We start from the raw sequence: 23603 nt of genomic DNA on the forward strand, positions 1-23603 counted from the left end.
TGAAGGAAAGATGCGGCAAGCAAAAAGGCTCAAGAACTTGGGAAACTACAACTCCCAGGGTCCCATAGCATTGAGTTGGGGCTCTTAAAGTACTGTCAAACTGCATCAATTCAACAGTATAGATGCAGACAGAAATAACAACAGAGTTGAAGCAAAAATGCAGCAAACAAAAAGGCTCAAGAACTTGGGAAACTATAACTCCCAGGGTCCCATAGCATTGAGTTGGGGCTCTTAAAGTACTGTCAAACTGCATCAATTCAACAGTATAGATGCAGACAGAAATAACAACAGAGTTGAAGCAAAAATGCAGCAAACAAAAAGGCTCAAGATCTTGGGAAACTATAATTCCCAGGACCCCATAGTATTGAGTCAGGGCTCTTAAATTGTTGTCAAACCACATTAATTTGACGGTGTAGATGCAGCCAGAAATAACAAGAGAGTTGAAGCAAAGATGCTGCAAGCAAAAAGGCTCAAGACCTTGGGAAACTATAACTCCCAGGGTCCCATAGCATCGAGTCAGGGCTCTCAAACTGCATTAATTTGATGGTGTAGATGCAGCCAGAAATAACAAGAGAGTTGAAGCAAAGATGCTGCAAGCAAAAAGGCTCAAGACCTTGGGAAACTATAACTCCCAGGGTCCCATAGCATCGAGTCAGGGCTCTCAAACTGCATTAATTTGACGGTGTAGATGCAGCCAGAAATAACAAGAGAGTTGAAGCAAAGATGCAGCAAGCAAAAAGGCTCAAGATCTTGGGAAACTATAACTCCCAGGGTCCCATAGCATCGAGTCAGGGCTCTCAAACTGCATTAATTTGATGGTGTAGATGCAGCCAGAAATAACAAGAGAGTTGAAGCAAAGATGCTGCAAGCAAAAAGGCACAAGACCTTGGGAAACTATAACTCCCAGGGTCCCATAGCATTGAGTCAGGGCTCTCAAACTGCATTAATTTGACGGTGTAGATGCAGCCAGAAATAACTAGAGACTTGAAGCAAAGATGCAGCAAGCAAAAAGGCTCAAGATCTTGGGAAACTACAACTCCCAGGGTCCCATAGCATCGAGTCAGGGCTCTCAAACTGCATTAATTTGATGGTGTAGATGCAGCCAGAAATAATAAGAGACTTGAAGCAAAGATGCGGCAAGCAAAAAGGCTCAAGATCTTGGGAAACTATAACTCCCAGGGTCCCATAGCATTGAGTCAGGGCTCTACGTTAATTTGATGGTGTACATGCAGCCAGAAATAACTAGAGTTGAAGCAGAGATGCTGCAAGCAAAAAGGCTCAAGAACTTGGGAAACTACAACTCCCAGGGTCCCATAGCATTGAGTCAAGGCTCTCAAATTGTATTAATTTGATGGTGTAGATGCAGCCAGAAATAACTAGACTTGACGCAAACATGCGGCAAGCAAAAAGGCTCAAGATCTTGGGAAACTATAACTCCCAGGGTCCCATAGCATTGAGTCAAGGCTCTCAAATTGTATTAATTTGATGGTGTAGATGCAGCCAGAAATAACTAGAGACTTGACGCAAACACGCGGCAAGCAAAAAGGCTCAAGAACTTGGGAAACTATAACTCCCAGGGTCCCATAGCATTGAGTCAGGGCTCTCAAATTGTATTAATTTGATGGTGTAGATGCAGCCAGAAATAACTAGACTTGACGCAAACATGCGGCAAGCAAAAAGGCTCAAGATCTTGGGAAACTACAACTCCCAGGGTCCCATAGCATTGAGTCAAGGCTCTCAAATTGTATTAATTTGATGGTGTAGATGCAGCCAGAAATAACTGGACTTGACGCAAACATGCGGCAAGCAAAAAGGCTCAAGATCTTGGGAAACTACAACTCCCAGGGTCCCATAGCATTGAGTCAAGGCTCTCAAATTGTATTAATTTGATGGTGTAGATGCAGCCAGAAATAACTAGAGTTGAAGCAGAGATGCTGCAAGCAAAAAGGCTCAAGATCTTGGAAAACTACAACTCCCAGGGTCCCATAGCATTGAGTCAAGGCTCTCAAATTGTATTAATTTGATGGTGTACATGCAGCCAGAAATAACAAGAGACTTGAAGCAAAGATGCGGCAAGCAAAAAGGCTCAAGATCTTGGGAAACTATAACTCCCAGGGTCTCATAGCATTGAGACAGGGCTCTACGTTAATTTGATGGTGTACATGCAGCCAGAAATAACTAGAGTTGAAGCAGAGATGCTGCAAGCAAAAAGGCTCAAGATCTTGGGAAACTATAACTCCCAGGGTCTCATAGCATTGAGACAGGGCTCTACGTTAATTTGATGGTGTACATGCAGCCAGAAATAACTAGAGTTGAAGCAGAGATGCTGCAAGCAAAAAGGCTCAAGATCTTGGGAAACTATAACTCCCAGGGTCCCATAGCATTGAGTCAGGGCTCTACGTTAATTTGATAGTGTACATGCAGCCAGAAATAACAAGAGACTTGAAGCAAAGCTGCGGCAATCAAAAACGCTCAAGATCTTGGGAAACTACAACTTCCAGGGTCTCATAGCATTGAGTCAGTGCTATTAAATTGCTGACAAGCTGTAGCTGCAGCTAGAAATAACAAGAGAGTTGAAGCAAAGCTGCGGCAATCAAAAACGCTCAAGATCTTGGGAAACTACAACTCCCAGGGTCCCATAGCATTGAGTCGGTGCTATTAAAAGTGCATTCTTTCGACAGTGTAGATGCAACCAGAAATAACAACAGACTTGAAGCAAAGATGCTGCAATCAAAAACGCTGAAGACCTTGGAAAACTACAACTCCCAGGATCCCATAGTATTGAGTCAGTGCTATTAAATTGCTGTCAAGCTGCATTAATTCAATGATGTAGATGCAGACAGAAATTACAAGAGAGTTGAAGCAAAGATGTTGCAAGCAAAAAGGTTCAAGACCTTGGGAAACTACAACTCCCAGGGTCCCATAGCATTGAGTCGGTGCTATTAAAAGTGCATTCTTTCGACAGTATAGATGCTTCCAGAAATAACAAGAGAGTTGAAGGAAAGATGCGGCAAGCAAAAAGGCTCAAGAACTTGGGAAACTACAACTCCCAGGGTCCCATAGCATTGAGTTGGGGCTCTTAAAGTACTGTCAAACTGAATCAATTCAACAGTATAGATGCAGACAGAAGTAACAACAGAGTTGAAGCAAAAATGCAGCAAACAAAAAGGCTCAAGAACTTGGGAAACTATAATTCCCAGGACCCCATAGTATTGAGTCAGTGCTATTAAAGTGCTGTCAAACTGCATTCATTCGACAGTATAGATGCAGCCAGAAATAACAAGAGAGTTGAAGCAAAGATGCTGCAAGCAAAAAGGCTCAAGACCTTGGGAAACTATAACTCCCAGGGTCCCATAGCATTGAGTCAGGGCTCTCAAACTGCATTAATTTGATGGTGTAGATGCAGCCAGAAATAACAAGAGAGTTGAAGCAAAGATGCTGCAAGCAAAAAGGCTCAAGACCTTGGGAAACTATAACTCCCAGGGTCCCATAGCATTGAGTCAGGGCTCTCAAACTGCATTAATTTGACGGTGTAGATGCAGCCAGAAATAATAAGAGACTTGAAGCAAAGATGCAGCAAGCAAAAAGGCTCAAGGCTTTGGAAAACTACAGTTCCCAGATTTCCACAGCACTGGGTGGTAGTAGTTCAAGCAGAGTCAACCTGCATTTTCTACTGTCTAGATGTGCCCTTGGTCAGGGATTTGCTGGGGGATTTGGGGAATTGTAGTCTATGAAAACAATCTACCTCTTTCTGACCAAAGTCAATGAGGTTTTGGAGGTCCAAGTCATCCCGGTAATGCACGATGGCGTTGTTGACAATCTCGCTGACCTTTCCCCGTGCCTGGGAACAAAAATAGCGAGAAGGTGCTTTTAAAAATTAATTTAATTTTCATTAAAATTTCAGGAAATTAGAGTCTTGGAATCCTCATCCATCCCACACCCTCACCATCCTTGCAAATGGGAAACCTCGGAACGCCACAGCAAAGAATTGATCTAATAACAACAACAACAACAACAATCACAACAACAACACTACAATGAAAATACCACAACAACAGCAGCAAAAAATATCACTACCACAATAACAATAACAACAGCAATACTACTACTACTACATGGACACAATAACAACAACATACTACCATAACAACAGCAACAACAACACCATGACCACAATAATAGCAACAATAACAATACACTATTGGAATAATAATAACAGCAACAATACAACAACTGCAACAGCAGCAATAATACCATTACCACAATAACATTAACCTCAATACTTGTTATGATTGAGCCTCATGGCTCTGTTACTGACAGACGTGGGCGTAAGACTCCTCGAGAGTCAGATACTCTCGAGGAGCGAGAGAGAAAAAGACTGCGAGACATATTTGCAGCACCATCTGACGAGGAGTCTTTCGAAGGGTTTACGGAGAGAATGGAGGAGGGGCTGGTTAGCTCAGAGGAGGATGAGATGGATTGGACTCGGGTAAGGGAGGAAGTGGGTGCCACTGGCCATGATGGGACAGAAGATGAATGGGGACCTTCAGGATTAGACCCATGGTTTAGCTGGAGGGATGGGACGGGATCCACAGCTGGAGATGCTGTTGGGCGTAGTCAGAGGTGTTCCAGCTCTGACGAGGAAAGTGATGAGGAAACGCCCGGGTTAAGGAGGACAGCTGACAGTGATGAAGATTTGTAACTGGCATAAAATGGGGCTTGAGAGCAATTGCAAATTGCGTTGGGCAAGGTAATCTGGGCAAACGCTTGGGATCCGTGTGTGTGTGGGACGTTTCCCTGAAGACTTGTGTGCTTTCCTGTGCTGTGACGTAAGTTGATTGGAATCCAGGGTCAGACGGCGGGAGGGATTGTGTGGGCATTTGTTTGTGCAAACCTGTGCTTATTCTTATTAGCTTGACCTTCCGTCGTCTTCTTGACGGACGCCATCTCCTGCTTTGAGAACTCGGACTGAACTGACCACGGCTTGTCTTCCCCCCTTCTTGGACTTGGAAAAACTACAAACGTCTGCTTCTGGCTTTGATCTACGGAACGGAACCGGTCTACTCAACTGCTACAATCCTTGGCTGATTTACTCGTGTTGGAGATCCTGTCTGCTGTGTGTGTGGGGGAGCGACGCAAGTTACTCTGAGCACAGTGTTGGCAGCAGAGAGGAATCTGCTGCCAATTAGTTGCATTCTTTGTATCTTTTGTTCCTTGGCTTTCGTTTCGTTTATACCCAGGCTGAAGCAAGCAGTTTGTTTTTACCCGGATTAAACTCCGGTTTAATCCGGTTTATCTTTTGAACATTTACTTTTGCCCCTTTTTGCTCCTAAAGGCAAAAACTGCCTGGCCCTTGTGTTTTACGGGCATTTTTGAGTTCTGTAATCTAATAAACTCTGTTACTTTGAATCTTGTGGCGTTCTGTCCTTGACAGATTGCCCAACGCCCATAAAAAGTTTATTGCAGCAATAAACCCGTCAGGAAGACGATGGATGAGTTAAGGGCCAAAGTAGACCAATTGCAAACGGCTTTTACCGTTATCCAAACAGCTCAGGCTGTGAAAGGACATGTTTTGACTCCTGAACGCTTTGACGGAACCAGGTGCAAGTTGCCAACCTTTTTGGCACAAGTGGAGCTTTATTTTTCTCAGCTCAGTGCTCATGCTTTTCCTACAGACACTAGCAAGGTGGCCTTTATTTTGAGTTTGTTGACCGGTCCCGCAGGACAATGGGCCACTAATTTAATTTTGGGAAATGACCCAGTCAAGGACAATTTGAATAATTTCAAAAAGTTGTTAACTGATACTTTTGGGGATCCTCTCCGCACGGAGAACGCTGGGTGGGCTCTGTATCGGTTGAAACAGGGAAAGGGGACTGTTTTGGATTACTTAAATAAGTTTAACCTGTATCGCCACCAGCTGGATTGGGGGGAAAATGCATTCATGCTTTTATTTACTGCCGGGTTAAGTGATATGCTCCAGGATGAATTAGCACGCTTGGAGCCGGCTGAAAGCTGGGACGCCTTAGTAGCTAAGGTGCTGCGTTTAGACGCAAGGTTCGAGGCTCGTAAACACTCAAAAGCAATGTGTGCGCCACCCATGCATGTAACCAGGGCACCTGTGGTGATGGGGGAAGAGCCCATGGAGCTTGGGGTCTTTAAAAAGCTGTCTACAGAGGAAAAGAGCCGTAGGAGGCAGCTGGGCTTGTGTTTGTACTGTGGGAATGCTGGGCATTTTGCCAAAAATTGTAATGTGAAACCTTCCCAGCTTTCGGGAAAAGGCCAGCCCTAGTGCGACGTGAGTCCAACGCACTAGGGCTCCTCAAGCAGTCAACTGAGGGGAGGAAGCATGTTTTCGTACCCATTACATTATCTGTTGGGGGAAGGGAACTTGTTTCTACTTTGGCACTGCTGGACTCAGGAGCTACGGTCTCCTATGTAGATATTGAGTTTGCTAAGAAGCATGGCATTCCTAGAGTGCGCAAGGCATGCGACGTGTGGGTGGAAGGAGCAGATGGGAGACTGCTGGAGACTGGGGTGGTTAACCATGAAACCTCAGCAGTAACGTGGGAGGTGCAGGGAGTAACGGGAACGTTTGTGTGGGATATTACGAGCTTGCCTAGATATGATGTGATCCTGGGGATGGATTGGCTAGCTGTAGTAAACCCACATGTAGATTGGGCAACACGTAAAGTGATCTTAAAGAGGCAGGATTGTTGCACTCTAAATGTTACTCATTCTGATATGGAGGGAGTGCCTGCTGAGTATGGGGAGTTCTCTGATGTATTTTGTAAAAGAGAAGCGGACAAATTACCACCGCACAGGCCATATGATTGCGCCATCAAGTTGGCAGAAGGTGCGAAACTGCCAGCAGGGAGGCTGTATGCCTTGACTGTACCGGAAAGGCAAGCTTTGCGGGAGTTTCTAGATGAAAATTTAGCCAAGGGGTTTATTCGCCCATCTAGTTCTCCAACTGCGGCACCGGTATTCTTTGTAGCCAAAAAGACTGGGGAACTTAGGTTGGTCTGCGATTATCGGATCCTAAACAAATACACCATTCGGGATAGGTACCCGCTGCCTTTAATCTCGGAACTGTTATCAAGGGTGCAAGGGGCTAAGGTCTTTACCAAGCTTGACCTGCGGGGGGCCTATAACTTAATCCGTATACGGGAAGGGGATGAATGGAAGACGGCATTTAACACGTGTTTCGGATGCCACGAGTTCCGAGTCATGCCTTTTGGGCTTTGTAATGCTCCTGCGGTATTCCAGAGGTTCATGAACGATGTGTTCAGGGACCTAATTGACCAATTTTTAGTGATTTATTTGGATGATATCTTGATTTTTTCTAAGGACGAGAAAGAACATCGTCAACATGTCAAGCAGGTTCTGCACCGACTGCGGGCTAATGGGCTTTTCGCCAAGGCTTCCAAGTGCGTCTTTCATGTGCCTGAAGTGGAGTTCCTAGGTCATGTAGTGTCAGGTAGGGAACTTAAAATGGACCCACATAAGGTTGACGCCGTCAACTCATGGCAGGAGCTGAAGACTAAGAAGGATGTACAAAGGTTCTTGGGTTTCGCTAATTACTACCGGGAGTTTATTCCGAATTTTGCAAAGCTCACGGTACCTTTGACGCAGCTTCTGCGCAAGAAACAGCCATTTGTGTGGGGGCGGGAAGCTCACGAGGCGTTTCTACAACTAAAGTCTAGTTTTCAATCGGACAACATACTAACCCATCCTGATGTTGACAGACCGTTCGTGGTAGAAGCGGACGCTTCTAGCTACGCGTTGGGGGCTGTATTGTCTCAGAAGGATTCCTCAGGGACCTTGCGTCCCTGTGGATTTTACTCGCGGCAACTAACACCCTTCGAGCAGAACTATACCATATGGGAGAAGGAGTTGTTGGCGATTAAGGTGGCGTTTGAGGTGTGGCGGCACTGGCTTGAAGGGGCACGGCACCAGATCGTGGTCAGATCTGATCACAAGAACTTAGAGCACTTGCAAACAGCAAAGAAGTTAAACCAGCGTCAAATCCGCTGGGCTTTGTTTTTCTCCAGGTTTAACTTCAAGGTGCAGTTCGTGGAGGGGAAGGCAAACTTGCGGGCCGATGCTTTATCCCGCAAGCCGGAATTTAAGACCAATGAGCAGGTAGTATGTCAGACCATCTTGCCTACTGCCTCTCTGTGTGTTGTAGATAATGAGCTTGGGTTACATGACCAGATCCTTGAGGCTCAGAAGGATGATGTATGGACTCAGGAGCAACTGATGCTGCTCTCTGCAGGTAACCGTACCATACTGCCGCATCTCCAGGATCAAGACGGGGTATTGGTGCGTAGGGGGCAGGTTTACGTACCAGTAGGGACCCTCAGGTTGGAGGTGATTAGAGCCCACCATGACGAACCCATGGCTGGGCACTTTGGCAGGTTCAAGACCGTACAGCTTATCACCAGGAGCTACTGGTGGCCAAAGATGCGGCAAGACATTCTGCGCTTTTGTGACAGCTGCGCCGTTTGTCAGCAGAGTAAGACGCCTGTTGGGCGCCCTAGAGGGTTGTTATCGTCTTTACCTGTTCCGGAGAGGCCATGGCAAATCATTTCCATGGATTTTATTTCAGATTTGCCTAAGTCTGGGGGTTATACTTGTATTTGGGTGGTGGTGGATTTATTTAGTAAACTGGCTCATTTTATTCCTTGTTCAACCATTCCGGCGGCCCCTACGTTGGCCTTACTATTTACAAAGCACATCTATCGTTTGCACGGAGCACCCGAGGTGATTATTTCAGATAGGGCTCCGCAATTTGTGTCACGCTTTTGGAAACACTTCCATGAGTGTTTGGGGACTAAGTTAAACGTGTCTTCAGCTTTCCATCCGCAAACGGATGGACAGTCGGAACGGGTTAATGGGCTCTTAGAGCAGTATCTGCGTTGTTTTTGTTTAGATCAACCCACGGCTTGGGTAAAGTGGTTACCGGTGGCGGAATTTGCTTACAACAATGCGGTGCACACGTCTAGTCAGCATACGCCATTTGAGCTAACTTATGGTTTTCACCCACGGGGAGGTGTGGCGCCGTCGACCAATGTGGTCTCTTCGGACCCTGTGTACCGCTCTTCGGAAATGGCTGCATTGCATGATGTTGCCCGTCGCTTACTGTTGGAAGCTAAGGCAACGCAGAAGACTCAGGCTGACCGCCACAGGCAGGCAGGGGAGGAGTTGGAAGAAGGGGATTTGGTGTGGTTATCTTCCAAACATATTAAACAGGCTGGGGGAAAGTTTGCGCCTCGGTATTTGGGTCCCTTTCCTATCGTTAAAAAGATTTCTTCTGTTGCGTTTCGTTTGCGTTTACCGTCTAGTTTAAAGGTCCATCCAGTCTTTCATCGTTCGCTGTTGAAACTTGATACCTCTAGTCGTCGTGGTGCTATAGCGGAGGGTATCACTGCCACTTCTCCGCCATCGGGGGAGGAGGCCTTTGTGAGAGGGGATAGTGTTATGATTGAGCCTCATGGCTCTGTTACTGACAGACGTGGGCGTAAGACTCCTCGAGAGTCAGATACTCTCGAGGAGCGAGAGAGAAAAAGACTGCGAGACATATTTGCAGCACCATCTGACGAGGAGTCTTTCGAAGGGTTTACGGAGAGAATGGAGGAGGGGCTGGTTAGCTCAGAGGAGGATGAGATGGATTGGACTCGGGTAAGGGAGGAAGTGGGTGCCACTGGCCATGATGGGACAGAAGATGAATGGGGACCTTCAGGATTAGACCCATGGTTTAGCTGGAGGGATGGGACGGGATCCACAGCTGGAGATGCTGTTGGGCGTAGTCAGAGGTGTTCCAGCTCTGACGAGGAAAGTGATGAGGAAACGCCCGGGTTAAGGAGGACAGCTGACAGTGATGAAGATTTGTAACTGGCATAAAATGGGGCTTGAGAGCAATTGCAAATTGCGTTGGGCAAGGTAATCTGGGCAAACGCTTGGGATCCGTGTGTGTGTGGGACGTTTCCCTGAAGACTTGTGTGCTTTCCTGTGCTGTGACGTAAGTTGATTGGAATCCAGGGTCAGACGGCGGGAGGGATTGTGTGGGCATTTGTTTGTGCAAACCTGTGCTTATTCTTATTAGCTTGACCTTCCGTCGTCTTCTTGACGGACGCCATCTCCTGCTTTGAGAACTCGGACTGAACTGACCACGGCTTGTCTTCCCCCCTTCTTGGACTTGGAAAAACTACAAACGTCTGCTTCTGGCTTTGATCTACGGAACGGAACCGGTCTACTCAACTGCTACAATCCTTGGCTGATTTACTCGTGTTGGAGATCCTGTCTGCTGTGTGTGTGGGGGAGCGACGCAAGTTACTCTGAGCACAGTGTTGGCAGCAGAGAGGAATCTGCTGCCAATTAGTTGCATTCTTTGTATCTTTTGTTCCTTGGCTTTCGTTTCGTTTATACCCAGGCTGAAGCAAGCAGTTTGTTTTTACCCGGATTAAACTCCGGTTTAATCCGGTTTATCTTTTGAACATTTACTTTTGCCCCTTTTTGCTCCTAAAGGCAAAAACTGCCTGGCCCTTGTGTTTTACGGGCATTTTTGAGTTCTGTAATCTAATAAACTCTGTTACTTTGAATCTTGTGGCGTTCTGTCCTTGACAATACTACCGCTACAATAACAGCAACAATAATATCACTACAATAATAGTAACAACAGCAACACTATTAACACAATAACAACAACAATCTATCCATCCATATTACTTCTCTGTGCAAGCATGCATTACCATTACCACAACAACAACAGCAGCAGCAGCAGCAACATTAATATCACTATAATAATAATAATAATAATAATAATAATAATAATAATAATAACTTTATTTATATATTACTCTATCTCTTCAAGAGGACTCAGGGTGATTTCCAACATGTGTACAAAACAGTCAATTGTCGACAATATCACAAAATAATAACAGCAGCAACAAGAATACCACTACCACAAGAACAACAACAACACAATAATGATAAAAGCAGCAACATTAATACCACTAACATAACAACAAGAATACTACTATCACAATAACAACACCACAATAATAACAACAGGACCAACATTAATACCACTAACATACTAACAGCAGCAGCAACAAGAATAATACCACTACCACAATACAAATGATAACAGCAACAAGAATTATACTACCGCAGTAACAACAGCAGCAGAAACAAGAATACCACTACCACAATAACAACACAATAATGATAACAGCAGCAATATTAATAGCACTAACATAATAACAGGAGCCCCTGATGGCGCAATGTGTTAAAGCACTGAGCTGCTGAACTTGTGGACCGAAAGGTTGCAGGTTCGAATCCAGGGAGCGGAGTGAGCACCCGCTGTTAGCCCCAGCTTCTGCCAATTTAGCAGTTCAAAAATATGCAAATGTGAGTAGATCAATAGGTACTGCTCTGGCGGGAAGGTAACAGCGCTCCATGCAGTCATGCCAGTGGCCACATGACCTTAGAGGTGTCTATGGTCAACGCCGGCTCTTCAGCTTAGAAATGGAGATGAGCACCAACCCCCAGAGTCGGTCACGACTGGACTTAACGTCAGGGGAAAACCTTTACCAAACATAATAACAAGAACTACAATAACAACAACAACAAAAGCAACAACAAGAATACCACTACCATAATAACAGCAGCAACAAGAATAAAACCACTACCACAATACAAATAATAACATCAACAAGAATTATACCACCACAATAACAGCAGCAACAAGAATATCACTAGCACAATAATAATAACAGCAACAAGAATACCATTACCACAATAACAGCAACAAGAATAATATCACTACCACCACCACCACAGCAACAGTTACAGTAGCAACAAAAATACCACTACCACAATAATAATAATAATAATAATAATACCTTATCTGAGAAGACAAAGCCCAGAACGCCGGACGCCAGCTGCAGCAGGAAAATGATGGTCAAGCAGACCGAGAACTGCATGAAAAAGAAGACCCCATAAAGGGAAGGTCTTGATATAAGAAAGGAGCATTGTTATTATTATTATGACACAGCAAACAAGATAGACATGCCGGATTTTGTATCACAAAATCACAAGTCGAACACTTCTCAAGTGTCTAGGACTGTGTGATGTATTATTATTATTATTATTATTATTATTATTATGTCACAGAAAACAAGATAGACATGCCGGATTTCGTATCACAAAATCACAAGTCGAACACTTCTCAAGTGTCTAGGACTGTGTGATGTATTATTATTATTATTATTATTATTATTATTATTATTATGTCACAGCAAACAAGATAGACATGCTGGATTTCGTATCACAAATCACAAGTCGAACACTTCCCAAGTGTCTAGGACTGTGTGATGTATTATTATTATTATTATTATTATTATTATTATTATTATTATGTCACAGCAAACAAGATAGACATGCTGGATTTCGTATCACAAATCACAAGTCGAACACTTCCCAAGAGTATAGGACTGTGTGATGTATTATTATTATTATTATTATTATTATGTCACAGCAAACAAGATAGACATGCTGGATTTCGTATCACAAAATCACAAGGTGCTTTTAAAAATTAATTTAATTTTCATTAAAATTTCAGGAAATTAGAGTCTTGGAATCCTCATCCATCCCACACCCTCACCATCCTTGCAAATGGGAAACCTCCCCTGCACGCCCCAGCAAAGAATTTATCTAACAACAACAATAATACCACTACTACAATGAAAATACCACAACAACAACAGCAAAAAATATCACTACCACAATAACAATAACAACAGCAATAATACTACTACTACATGGACACAATAACAACAACATACTACCATAACAACAGCAACAACAACACCATGACCACAATAATAGCAACAACAACAATAACAATACACTATTGGAATAATAATAACAGCAACAATACAACAACTGCAACAACAGCAATAATACCATTACCACAATAACATTAACCTCAATACTACCGCTACAATAACAGCAACAATAATATCACTACAATAATAGTAACAACAGCAACACTATTAACACAATAATAACAACAATCTATCCATCCATATTACTTCTCTGTGCAAGGATGCATTACCATTACCACAACAACAACAACAACAGCAGCAACAACATTAATACCACTATAATAATAATAAAAACTTTATTTATATATTACTCTGTCTCCTTAAGAGGACTCAGGGTGGTTTCCAACATGTGTACAAAACAGTCAATTGTCAACAATATCACAAAATAATAACAGCAGCAACAAGAATACCACTACCACAAGAACAACAACAACACAATAATGATAAAAGCAGCAACATTAATACCACTAACATAACAACAAGAATACTACTATCACAATAACAACACCACAATAATAACAACAGGACCAACATTAATACCACTAACATACTAACAGCAGCAGCAGCAACAAGAATAATACCACTACCACAATACAAATGATAACAGCAACAAGAATTATACTACCGCAATAACAACAGCAGCAGCAACAAGAATACCACTACCACAATAACAACACAATAATGATAACAGCAGCAATATTAAGTCGAACACTTCCCAAGTGTCTAGGACTGTGCCGTGTATTTTCGGATGATGCATGCATCTATTATTATTATTATATATACGTTTTTAAGGTTTTATAATGTGTTTTAACACTGTTATTAATGGATCTGTTTATATTGTTTTGTTTTTATGATTGCATTTTGGCCATTAAATTTTGCCAATTTTTGTAAGCCGCCCCGAGTCCCCTTGGGTGAGAAGGGCGGGGTGTGAATGTTGTAAGTAAATAAATATGTTCAGGTGTATGTTTTATTGTATTTCTTTTAGCTTGCAATGCCTTCACACTACACATGTATATCATCAGTTTGACCACAATGAAGAAGTGGAGAGAGATCGCCTTCAAGGAGAGCGTGTTCCTGAAACCTGAAGTGTGGGGTGAACGCCGTGCTTGCCAGTCCCCTTTGGCCTCACCGTTTGCAGCAGACAGATGTTTTCTCGCAGGGAGCCGATGCAGCCGCAAAAGGTGATGAAAAACATCAGGACCCCGACAACCATCAGCAAAATGGCTGGATCCACAGCCAAGCAGGCCATGGCCGTCTCTGTGGAAGGAGAGAAGGGTCATTAAATCACTTGATTTGCAAACAATAGACTAGAGGGGCATCTACACTGCAAAATTAATGCAGTTTGGTATCAGTTCAGCTTCAACGGCATAGAGCAGGGGTCCCCAAACTTTTTAAGCCGAAGGCCGGTCCACAATCCTTCAGACTGTTGAGGGGCCAAATTATCATTTGGAAAAAAATACGAACAAATTCCTATGCACACTGCATATGTCTTATTTGCACTGCGAAACAACAAGAATGAACAAACAATTTAATATTTAAAAATGAAAGCAACTTTAACCAACATAAACCTATCAAGATTTCAATGGAAAATGTGGGCCTGATTGTGGCTAATGAGATAGTCAAGATAATTAGGATTGTTGTTGTTGTTGTTGTTGTGTGCCTTCAAGTCATTTCAGAATTTGGGTGAGCCTAAGTCTAAAATTAATACAATATTTAAAAATGAAAACAATTTTAACCAACATAAACCTATCAGGATTTCAATGGAAAATGTGGGCCTGATTGTGGCTAATGAGATAGTCAAGATAATTAGGATTGTTGTTGTTGTTGTTGTTGTGTGCCTTCAAGTCATTTCAGAATTTGGGTGAGCCTAAGTCTAAAATTAATACAATATTTAAAAATGAAAACAATTTTAACCAACATAAACCTATCAGGATTTCAATGGGAAGTGTGGGCCTGCTTCTGGCCAATGAGATAGTCAAGTTAATTAGGATTGTTGTTGTTGTTGTTGTGTGCCTTCAAGTCATTTCAGAATTTGGGTGAGCCTAAGTCTAAAATTAATTAATTAATTATTTACTACATTTATTTACTACGTTTATATCCCACCTTTCTCACCCCGAAGGGGACTCAGAGCAGCTGTATGTACATACAATATATTATATTATTAGCATAGCACAATATTAGCATTATATATTACAATATTGAAATATACCACTATGCTGTAATATTATATGTAATATATAACATATAATTAATATTATTATATGGTATTATTAGTATTATATTGTATAACATTATAATATTTTATCAATATTATATGTATATATAATATATTATTAAAACTGGTATAAAATATTATATTATAAAACTGAGGGCGGGGGCCAGGTAAATGACCTTGGAGGGCCGCATCCGGCCCCCGGGCCTTAGTTTGGGGACCCCTGGCATAGAGCAATCTTCCACTCCAGAACCCCCTTTGCACTGCATTCTTGCTCAAAAGCATTGCCTTTTGTGAGACTATTCTATTTTACCTCTGCTTTTTTGGGCTGCTAGAGTTGCAATGAATAGTCTTGCTGCTTCAAAGCCTGGCTGCTTGCTACCTAGTGGAATCTTTGGTTGGTCAGCTTCAATAGTACAGAGTAGTATCGCTGCTTCAAAGCCTGGCTGCCTTCTAACAAGGTTAATCTTTGGTTGGTCTGGTTGAATTGCACTGAACAGCCTTGCAGCTTCAATGCCTGGCTGTGCTATACATGTGGGAATCCGTGTTTGGAGAGTTGGAGTAGCACCCTCAATCAAAGACCCGCTTTGAAGCCTGGCTACTTCCTTTGTAGGGGAATCATTGTTTGGCCAAACTGAAATGCATTGAATAGCCTTGCTGCTTGCAAGTCTGGCCGCTTTCTACCTTGTGGAATCCTTGGTTGGCCAGGTTGGTGCGACAAGTATGAATGCTGCAGTTATTGATTATTGATTTATTTATTTAGTACATTTATATCCCGCTCTTCTCACTCCGGAGAGGACTCAGAGCGGCTTACAAATCAAATGTACATACAATATATTATTAGCCTAGCACAATATAAGCATTAAATTACTATATTATACTATATCATTATATGGTAATATTATTAGCAATATTACATTTAATATATAATTAATATTATTATATTATATTCTTATTAGTATAATATTGTATTACATTATAATATCAATATTATAAGTATATGCAGTATATTATATATTTATAAATTATTGTATATTACATATATATATATATAGCATTTAATGGCCTTGTAGCATCAAAGCCTGGCTGCTTCCTGCCTGGTGGGGGAATCCTTTGATGGGAGGTGTGTTATCTGGCACTGATTTTTTTCTTGTCTTGAGTTCCCCTGTTTTCTGGGTGTTTTTCTTTATTTACTGTCCTGATTTTAGAGATTTCCTCCTTCCCGTTGAAATTCCCTACGTACGTGCTTCTTGTGGATTTCAACGGCTTCTCTGTGTCGTCTGACACGGTGGCTGTTAGCTAACACCTCCTGACAAAGGATTCCCCCCATCCCCCCCGGGGAGGAAGCAGCCAGGCTTTGAAGCTGCAAGGCTCATCAAAGGTGGCCAATGGCAACATTCACTCTTGCCTCAAAAAGACAAGAGTTCTTTCTCCCACCCTGGACATCATTCCGCAGATCTATAAACCCCACTTGACTAGTTTCCAACAGACCTCAAAACCTCTGAGGATGTCTGCCATAGATGCAGGCAAAACGTCAGAAGAGAATGCTTCTGAAACATGGATAGACACTCAGCCCAGAAAATTCACAGCAACCTATTATTATTATTATTAGTCTGCTTTTTCTCTCCATAAGGCTATATAATCCTTATATAAATATATAAATATTGGAAATAAATATTGGAAATAAAATAAAATATATGATTTACCTCCCAGCAGCCCATGGCGAAGAGTGCTGGGAGTCACAGTAGTATTTGGAGGGACACAGAATCTCTGCAATGTTTAAAAGGATTTCTCTCTCTCCCTATTTCTTTCTCTTTTCTTTCTTTCTTTTTTCTCTCTATTTCTTTGTCTCTTCTTTTCTTTCTTTCTCTTTCACTCTTTTTCTCACTCTTTCTTTCACTTTCACTCTCTTCCTCTTTCATTCGTTTTCTTTTAGTTCTCTCTTATTTCTATCTCTCTCTCAAGAGCTTCTGGTGGTGCAGTGGGTTTCACCACTGAGCTGCTGAACTTGCTGACTGAAAGATTGGCAGTTTGAATCCAGGGAGTGGGGTGAGCTCCTGCCGTTAGCCCCAGCTTCTGCCAACCTAGCGGTTCGGAAACATGCAAATGTGAGTAGATCAATAGGTACTGCTCCGGCGGGAAGGTAATGGTGCTCCATGCAGTCATGCCAGCAGCCACATGACCTGGAGATGTCTATGGACTTAATGTCAGGGGAAAAACTTTATCTGAAAAATGTGCACCACGATAAAGGTTCAAACCATAAAACACAATATGTATATTAGAGCATCATATACATAATAATGTTAACAATAATACAAATAATAATACAACTGATAACCAAATTCTGTCAGCTGTAGTGGAATACAGTCATAACTTACAAAGATTTATAGACTACAAACATCCAGATTTAAATGCTGAAAACAGAGCAGTTTTCAGTATAAAACATATATCAGACATACATCAACAAGACTCCAACTAAAGTTTGTTAGCGACACAGTATGTGTACATCCAGTCTCTCCAAATGCATGTAATATGCTGTAAAACTCAATATATCAGTGTGGAAATCACTTGGCTCAAACTTGGCTTGGAGTCAAAACAAATCAAAGTCTCTGTAGTCTTGGAGCAGTTCTATAGGACTCCTCAGGATGTAAATGCAGTCAATAGGCTGTAGCTTCAGTTTGTTGACAATAAATGGTCAAATAGATGTTATTTTAGAGTAGCTGACTGTGAGCCGATAAGCCGTTTACTACTGGTTCCCAGGTTTACTCCAGTTTCAGTAAACCCTTCATCTGTTAAGCGGCAATGTTTTGAATATCTGTATTGTTGGCTCAGCTTCAAGTTTTACGTTCGCAGTGTCTATGTGCTGATTGTGGATTCTATAGTGCGAGGGGAAAAACTTTACCTTCTCTCTTTTATTTCTAACTCTTTCTCGCTCTCTCATTCATTTCTTACCTGCGTGCTTCATCAGGCGAGCGTAGACCCCGACGGCCACCATCACCATTGAAATCAGCTGGAAACAGAAGCAGGAATTGATTCCAAAAATACTCAAATATCTTTCAATGCAAAATATATTTAAAAAAATAAAATCAAATAGGAATATTTGACCATCAACTAGAACACGGACATGAGAGGATTTCTAAATGCGTGGAAAGAACTTTGGAGGAGTTTGGAAACCCAGGTAAGGGTTGTTCAATTGCTTTATAATATGTATAATAACTAGAAAATATATCTATGGACTGATAAATGAATTGGAAGGAAATTGGCTGTAGAAAAGACGACACTTGGAACGATTCCTAAATTCTTGGATAAAAGTCAACACCGCTAATGGTCCAAAACTCCAGCTATTAAAGCCTGGCAGGCCTCAAAACTGAGAAAATTAATAGTCTGATAATTTAAGGATTAGATTGTAATGAGAAGGGATCAGTGCAGCACATTTATAAAAAGCGGCACTCCTCGGTATCTATCGAATCCTTAATAACTGATGATCCAAATCCCTAATGACTAATACAGTAGAATCTCACTTATTCAAAATAAACAGGGCAGCAGAACGTTGGATAAGTGAAAATGTTGGATAATAAGGAGGGACGATGGAAAAGCCTATTAAAAGTCAAATTATGTTATGATTTTACAAATTAAGCATGAAATCATGTTTTACAACAAATTGAAAGAAAAAGCAGCTCAATACATGGTAACGTTATGTAGTAATTACTCTATTTACAAATTTAGCACCAAAACATTGCAATACAGTAGAGTCTCACTTATCCAACACTCGCTTATCCAACGTTCTGGATTATCCAACGCATTTTTGTAGTCAATGTTTTCAATACATCGTGATATTTTGGTGCTAAATTCGTAAATACAGTAATTTAGCCGCCCCGAGTCCCCATTGGGGAGATGGTGGCGGGTTATAAATAAAGTTTTATTATTATTATTATTATTATTAATTACTATATAGCATTACTGCATAATGAACTACTTTTCTGTCAAATTTGTTGTCTAACATGATGTTTTGGTGCTTAATTTGTAAAATCATAACCTAATTTAATGTTTAATAGGCTTTTCCTTAATTTCTCCTTATTATCCAACATATTCACTGATCCAACATTCTGCCGGCCCGTTTATGTTGGATAAGTGAGACTCTACTGTATATTAATATTAACTACAAAAACATTGGCTATTAACAGATTGACTACAAATACAGACAGATTTGCATAAAATGAACTTACAGTAGAAACATTGTCGGAAATTAAATGCATAAAAAGTTCAACCCTTGCTGCCGAGAGAAACAGCTGTGGATCGGGGCAGGAGGCAAATTATGTTGGATAATCCAGAACGTTGGATAAGTGAGACTCTACTGTACTTATAAATCTGATAGTAGGATATGATAATATGAATTGAATTATCTTTTGTAGATATGTAGATGCATCAAACTGCATTACATCCACAGTGTAGACACATCAAAGCAGTATCAAACTGCATTAAATGTACAGTGTAGGTCGGGCATGGGCAAACTTTGGCCCTCCAGGTGTTTTGGAGATGGGCTAAACTGCCGTGCTGTTGAAAATCCTGCCAATTGAAAGGTCGGCAGTTTGAGCCCAGGTTGGGGTGAGCACCCGCTGTCAGACCCAGCTCACCTGCCAACCTAGAAATGTGAGTAGATAAATAGATACTACTTTGAGAAGGGAGGTAATAAAAGGCGCCTTAAGGACATGGATCAGGAGGATCCGCAGGCACGGAAGATGATGGAGCGACAGCCATGACAGTCAAAGCAGTATCAAACCACATTAAATCTATAGTGTGGATACATTAAAAAGTATGAAACTGCATTATTTCAGCCATGACAGTTAAAGCATCAAAAGGCATTAAATCTACAGTGTGGGTGCATTAAAGCAGTTTCAAGCCGCATTAATTTAGCTATGGGAAGTTAAAGCAGTATCAAACCGCATTAAATCTACAGTGTAGATTCATTAAAGCAGTTTCAAGCTGCATTAATTTAGCTATGGGAAGTTAAAGCAATATCAAACTGCATTAAATCTACAGTGCAGATGCATCAAAGCAGTATCAAATCGCATTAATTTAGCCATAACAGTTGAAGCAGCATCAAATCGCATTAAATCTACAGTGTGGATGCATTACAGCAGCATCAAACCACATTATTACAGCCATGGCAGTTAAAGCACTGTCAAACCACATTAAAACTACAGTGTATCAAAGCAGTATCAAACTACATTACTTCAGACATGGCAGTCAAAGCAGTATCAAACCGCATTAAATCTACAGTGCGGATGCATTAAAGGAGCACTAAACTATATTAATTCAGCCATGACAGTCAAAGCAGTATCAAACCGCATTAAATCTATAGTGTAGATGCATTAAAGCAGTATCAAACCGCATTAAATCTACAGTGTGGGTGCATTAAAGGATCATCAAACTACATTAATTCAGCCATGGCAGTTAAAGCGGTTTCAAACCGCATTAAATCTACAGTGTGGACACATTAAAGGAGCATCAAGCTACATTAATTCAGCCATGGCAGTTAAAGCAGTATCAAACCGCATTAAATCTACAGTGTAGATGCATTAAAGCAGTATCAACCTGTATTAATTTAGCTATGGGAAATTAAAGCAGTATCAAACCGCATTAAATCTACTGTGTGGATACATTAAAGGATCATCAAACTACATTAATTCAGCCATGGCAGTTAAAGCGGTTTCAAACCGCATTAAATCTACAGTGTGGGTGCATTAAAGCCATATTATATCAGCCATGGCAGTTAAAGCAGTATCAAACCGCATTAAACCTACAGTGTAGATGCATTAAAGCAGTATCAACCAGTATTAATTTAGCTACGGGCAATTAAAGCAGTATCAAACCGCATTAAATCTACTGTGTGGATACATTAAAGGATCATCACACTACATTAATTCAGCCATGGCAGTTAAAGCGGTTTCAAACCGCATTAAATCTACAGTGTGGACACATTAAAGGAGCATCAAGCTACATTAAATCAGCCATGGCAGTTAAAGCAGTATCAAACCGCTTTAAATCTACAGTGTAGATGCATTAAAGCCCGTAATTTAGCTACGGGCAATTAAAGCAGTAATTAAACCGCATTAAATCTACAGTGTGGGTGCATTAAGGGAGCATCACACTACATTAATTCAGCCATGGCAGTTATAACGGTTTCAACCCGCATTAAATCTACAGTGTGGGTGCATTAAAGCCATATTATATCAGCCATGGCAGTTAAAGCAGTATCAAACCGCATTAAACCTACAGTGTAGATGCATTAAAGCAGTATCAACCAGTATTAATTTAGCTACGGGCAATTAAAGCAGTATCAAACCGCATTAAATCTACAGTGTGGGTGCATTAAAGCCATATTATATCAGCCATGGCAGTTAAAGCAGTATCAAACCGCATTAAACCTACAGTGTAGATGCATTAAAGCAGTATCAACCAGTATTAATTTAGCTACGGGCAATTAAAGCAGTATCAAACCGCATTAAATCTACAGTGTGGGTGCATTAAAGCCATATTATATCAGCCATGGCAGTTAAAGCAGTATCAAACCGCATTATATCTACAGTGTAGATGCATTAAAGCAGTATCAACCAGTATTAATTTAGCTATGGGAAATTAAAGCAGTATCAAACCGCATTAAATCTACTGTGTGGATACATTAAAGGATCATCACACTACATTAATTCAGCCATGGCAGTTAAAGCGGTTTCAAACCGCATTAAATCTACAGTGTGGACACATTAAAGGAGCATCAAGCTACATTAAATCAGCCATGGCAGTTAAAGCAGTATCAAACCGCTTTAAATCTACAGTGTAGATGCATTAAAGCCCGTAATTTAGCTACGGGCAATTAAAGCAGTAATTAAACCGCATTAAATCTACAGTGTGGGTGCATTAAGGGAGCATCACACTACATTAATTCAGCCATGGCAGTTATAACGGTTTCAACCCGCATTAAATCTACAGTGTGGGTGCATTAAAGCCATATTATATCAGCCATGGCAGTTAAAGCAGTATCAAACCGCTTTAAATCTACAGTGTGGACACATTAAATGAGCATCAAGCTACATTAAATCAGCCATGGCAGTTAAAGCAGTATCAAACCGCATTAAATCTACAGTGTGGGTGCATTAAAGGAGCATCACACTACATTAATTCAGCCATGGCAGTTATAACGGTTTCAACCCGCATTAAATCTACAGTGTGGACACATTAAATGAGCATCAAGCTACATTAAATCAGCCATGGCAGTTAAAGCAGTATCAAACCGCATTAAATCTACAGTGTGGGTGCATTAAAGGAGCATCACACTACATTAATTCAGCCATGGCAGTTAAAGCGGTTTCAAACCACATTAAATCTACAGTGTGGACACATTAAAGGAGCATCAAGCTACATTAAATCAGCCATGGCAGTTAAAGCAGTATCAAACCGCATTAAATCTACAGTGTGGGTGCATTAAAGGAGCATCACACTACATTAATTCAGCCATGGCAGTTATAACGGTTTCAACCCGCATTAAATCTACAGTGTAGACGCACCCAGAGAGCGGGCAAGGCAGAGCCATGACCCAGAGTCAGCCCCAAGGGCCTGGGGGTGCCAACCCTGCTAGACACGTGTACAGGCATGCATGTCCGAACCCAGCAATGTGGCAAGGCTCACCCAGAAGACCATGTTGAAGAAGAAGAGCAGGTATTTGACCAGGGGGCTGACGAAGGAGAAGTCCTCCCCGTGCTGGGGGGCGCCGGGCCTCTTCGCCATGATCTCCACAAAAACAAGGAGACAGCCATTGACCTGCAGGCGGCCCAACGCGGGGGTTTTTAACCGGCAGGGCAAGCCCCGCCCCTTTCCCGCCTGGGCGCCCGCTCATTGGCGGAGCGCTCCCCCAGACGGTTTCCCATTGGCCGCTCTCCCCTTCACTCATTCCCTCTTCCCCCGCCCCTTTCGGTCGTTGTGTCTCCACCCAGGCACCACCTGTAAGAAGTCCAAAGGGAGGGGGGAGCTCTTAAAGGGGCCGCGCAGGGGTGGAAGGCAAGGTGAACCAGGTGGAACACCTCTCCAAGATTCCCTTGCTTGTTTACCCTGGAGAATCTCTCTTTTATGCCTGCCCTATATAAAGTACTAGCTGTGCCCGGCCACGCGTTGCTGTGGCGAAGTATGGTGGTATGGGAAATAATTGAGGAATTGGTGGTAGTTAAGGTAAAGGGTCCCCTGGGCTGAGTGGGTTGCTAGGAGACCAAGTGAGCGGAGCTTAGCCTTCTAACTGGCAGCAATTGGATAAAAGCAATTATTCCTCTCTCTCAAATTAGGACTTTATTTTTCTTTTCTTTTTGTTGCATCAACCTAGAGGCGTGGATGATGGGTTGTGTTGTCAAATTTCGAGGTTGGGGGGCCTGTAGTTTTGTTGTTTTGTGGGTCGCCGTGATGCCATCACTCTTTTATATATATAGATAGATATGAGAGGAGGCTATTAGATC

The 23603-nt window shown here is 41.9% G+C and overlaps 1 protein-coding gene across 2 annotated transcripts in view; it reads right to left on the reverse strand.

Annotated features, from left to right (window-relative positions):
* tspan33 (tetraspanin 33) overlaps nucleotides 1-22953 on the reverse strand; it is a 39785-nt gene extending 16832 nt beyond the window's left edge. Inside the window, exons 1-5 of one of the 2 annotated variants that reach the window (XM_062983376.1) lie at nucleotides 22789-22952; nucleotides 18055-18112; nucleotides 14020-14147; nucleotides 11907-11981; nucleotides 3746-3841 (exon numbers count right to left, since the gene is read on the reverse strand). In XM_062983376.1, coding sequence (XP_062839446.1) covers nucleotides 3746-3841; nucleotides 11907-11981; nucleotides 14020-14147; nucleotides 18055-18112; nucleotides 22789-22887 — 456 coding nt within the window. In that variant the 5' untranslated portion in view covers nucleotides 22888-22952. Of the gene's footprint in view, nucleotides 1-3745; nucleotides 3842-11906; nucleotides 11982-14019; nucleotides 14148-18054; nucleotides 18113-22788 lie in introns of both variants that reach the window. The other variant, XM_062983377.1, reaches the window with a different exon arrangement.
* Nucleotides 22954-23603: the final 650 nt, after the last annotated feature.

Source organism: Anolis carolinensis, chromosome 5, assembly GCF_035594765.1.
Source record: "Anolis carolinensis isolate JA03-04 chromosome 5, rAnoCar3.1.pri, whole genome shotgun sequence".
NCBI lineage: Eukaryota > Metazoa > Chordata > Lepidosauria > Squamata > Dactyloidae > Anolis > Anolis carolinensis.